The 2,458-nt window shown below is 60.5% G+C and overlaps 1 protein-coding gene across 1 annotated transcript in view; it reads right to left on the minus strand.

The window, feature by feature from the left end:
• RASL12 (RAS like family 12) overlaps positions 1-1,901 on the minus strand; it is a 22,220-nt gene extending 20,319 nt beyond the window's left edge. The window contains exon 1 of the mRNA XM_032250972.1: positions 1,561-1,901. Coding sequence (XP_032106863.1) covers positions 1,561-1,663 — 103 coding nt within the window. The 5' untranslated portion in view covers positions 1,664-1,901. The remainder of the gene's footprint in view (positions 1-1,560) is intronic.
• Between the last annotated feature and the right edge of the window lie 557 nt (positions 1,902-2,458).

The following is a 2,458-nucleotide window of genomic DNA, read 5'->3' on the forward strand; positions in this document are numbered from 1 at the left end:
GGGGGGAAGGGAAAGGGGAGGGAAGGAAATGGAGGGGAGGGAAGGTAAGGAAAGGAGGGAGGAGAGGGGAGGGGAGGGAAGGAATGGAGAGAAAAGAGAGAGAGAGAAAGGAAGGAAGAAAAGAGAGATAAAGGAAGGTAATGTGATGCGTGTAATTCCAGTGCTTTGGGAGGGCAAGGCCGGGGGATTGAGACCAGCCTGGGCAATACACTGAGACCCTATCTCTAAAAACATTAAAAATTAACCACGCATGGTGGCATGCCTGTAGACCCAGCTGAGGCTGGAGGAGGCTGAGGAGGAGGATCGCTTGAACTCAGGGGTTTGAGGCTACCGTGAGTCATGACTGCACACTGGAACTCCAGCCTGAGTGACAAAGCGAGACATGACACTGTCTTAAAAAAAAAAAAGAGTGATATTGTGAATAAAATCCTTGAGTCTTTCCTAGGATTCCTAACAGTGTCAGTTTGCAAACTAATACCAAGGGAATACCTATTTTAAAATTCAAATTCTTTCTTTCATATAGTCACTGGTTACACTGTACCAGTTACAGAGTTACGGATAACAATCTGATTTTCAAAGAGCAAATCTTTCAAAGGAAGGGGGTAATCCCTTCTGTAGGAAAATCAGATTCAGAGTCCCCTCTCTAATGGGGGTGGGGCTGGCTTCAAAATCATGGAGTAGGCCCCCAGTGTGTCTCACAGAACACTCTGGGGAGGAAACCCACAGCCAGCTGAGCTCGGGTTGGCCATCACTGATGGCTAAAATTGGAAAAACAGCCAATGGAGGACCCCCTCTGCCCTCCCTCCTTCCAGGAGTGACATAGTTCAGAGTTCACACAAATTATCTCAATGGAAGCCCAAGATCTTGGCTCATCAAGGACAATCCCAGGCACCTGGAACCCTAACCCAGTGCGTTTCCAGAGAGCTGAGAGGGGTCTGGCTTGGAACAAACAAATTTGGTAAGAATGCACAACTTGTCCCAGAGTCCCAGGGAATGCGGGCGAGTGAGGGAATGGGCAGTCCCTGAGAAATCTCAATAGCCAGCTCCCTTCCAAAGGGTGGGGGTGCGGAGGGGGGGCTGGAGGGACGTCTTCCCCCAAGCCTAATCAGGGAGCAGCAAGGCTGCGACCCAACTCAAAGAGGGTCCCCGGGCGGGTGGGGGGAATCAGTGCCAACAGGTCCCCTTCGAGCCCGTCGCCAGGGCTGACTGCTGGCCCAGGGAGAGGGCATGCGGGGGTAGGGGTTGGAAGGCTGGTGGGGGGGGACCGCAGAGAGAGGGGAGGGGCAGCAGGGCTCACAGACACGGAGGACAGGGACAGCGAGAAGGCACAAAGGGAAGGGGCAGGCAGGGACAGAAGACAGACGGAGCAGCTGGGCACGACGCCGGGCAGAGACAGGCCGGCAACAGGGAAACTGAGGCAAAGAAAATCACGGAGCCTTGCGCGGCCCACCTGGGCGAAGGCGGCTCCCCGGGCCGGGGGAAGGACCCGCCCCCACGGACACAGGGCGCGGCCCCCCACCCCGGCCCCGCGCCCGGCGGCCAGGGCCCCGCGCCACTCACCGGACTTGCCGGCCCCTCGGCGCCCCAGGATGGCCAGGTTGACCTCGAGGGGCGCGCTCTGCGGCCCGCTGCCCGCGCGGGGCTTCCCGAACACCGAGGACATGGCGCCGCCCCGGAGAGCCCCGCGCAGCCGCCCGCCCGTCGGGCCTGGAGAGCGGGACGCGCGCTTCCCCGGCGCGCCGGCCCCCGTCGGCGTCCGCGCCCTCGGCCCCGCGCAGCCCCGGCCGGCCGCCACCCGGGGGAGGAGGGGCCGGTGGCGCCTGGAGGGCGGGGCCGCCCCGACGCGACCGAGCGCCTTGTAAGGGCTGCGGAGCCCCCCCGGGGCGCGCTCGCTCGGCCCCCGGCGCGGGGAGGGAGCTCCGGCCGGCCGCGCCCCCACCGCGGGTCTCGGCCCCGGGGACCCAGCCCGTCACCCTCCCGAGCGCACCCAGACCCTGCCGGGAAGGAGCAGAGCGAGGGATCCCCAGGGCCAGGGGGTGGAGGGGAGGAGGTTTGCACTCCTCCCCAACCTCCCCCTCAATCTTTTCACCAGCAAGAAAATCCACCCCTCCCTCTGTTCTACCGAGCGGGCTCCGCCTCCTCCTCCAGGAAGCTTTCCGGGTTCAATTCCAAGCTTGCCCGTTCTTTAGCTCAGCCTTGGCACTCCATGTCCCCAATCACATTATTCTGCCCTTTCCTGTGAAGACTGTAGTGGCCTCACTGCAGAACCCAGGCTTCCGGGAGGGGCGGTGGGGCAGAGAGAACCCCTCACTAAGATTTCAGGGACAATGTAGGTTCAGCTTCAAGAAACCTAATCCATCCTGAATTAGTCTCTCCCTAATGGGAGCTAATGAGTTGCATGTGTTCCTGGCTTGTTGTGTAAATGGGGTATTTGTTCTAAAACCTGGCACGGCCTCTT

This window comes from Sapajus apella, unplaced genomic scaffold (assembly GCF_009761245.1).
Source record: "Sapajus apella isolate SASKATOON/1434 unplaced genomic scaffold, GSC_monkey_1.0 scaffold74, whole genome shotgun sequence".
NCBI lineage: Eukaryota > Metazoa > Chordata > Mammalia > Primates > Cebidae > Sapajus > Sapajus apella.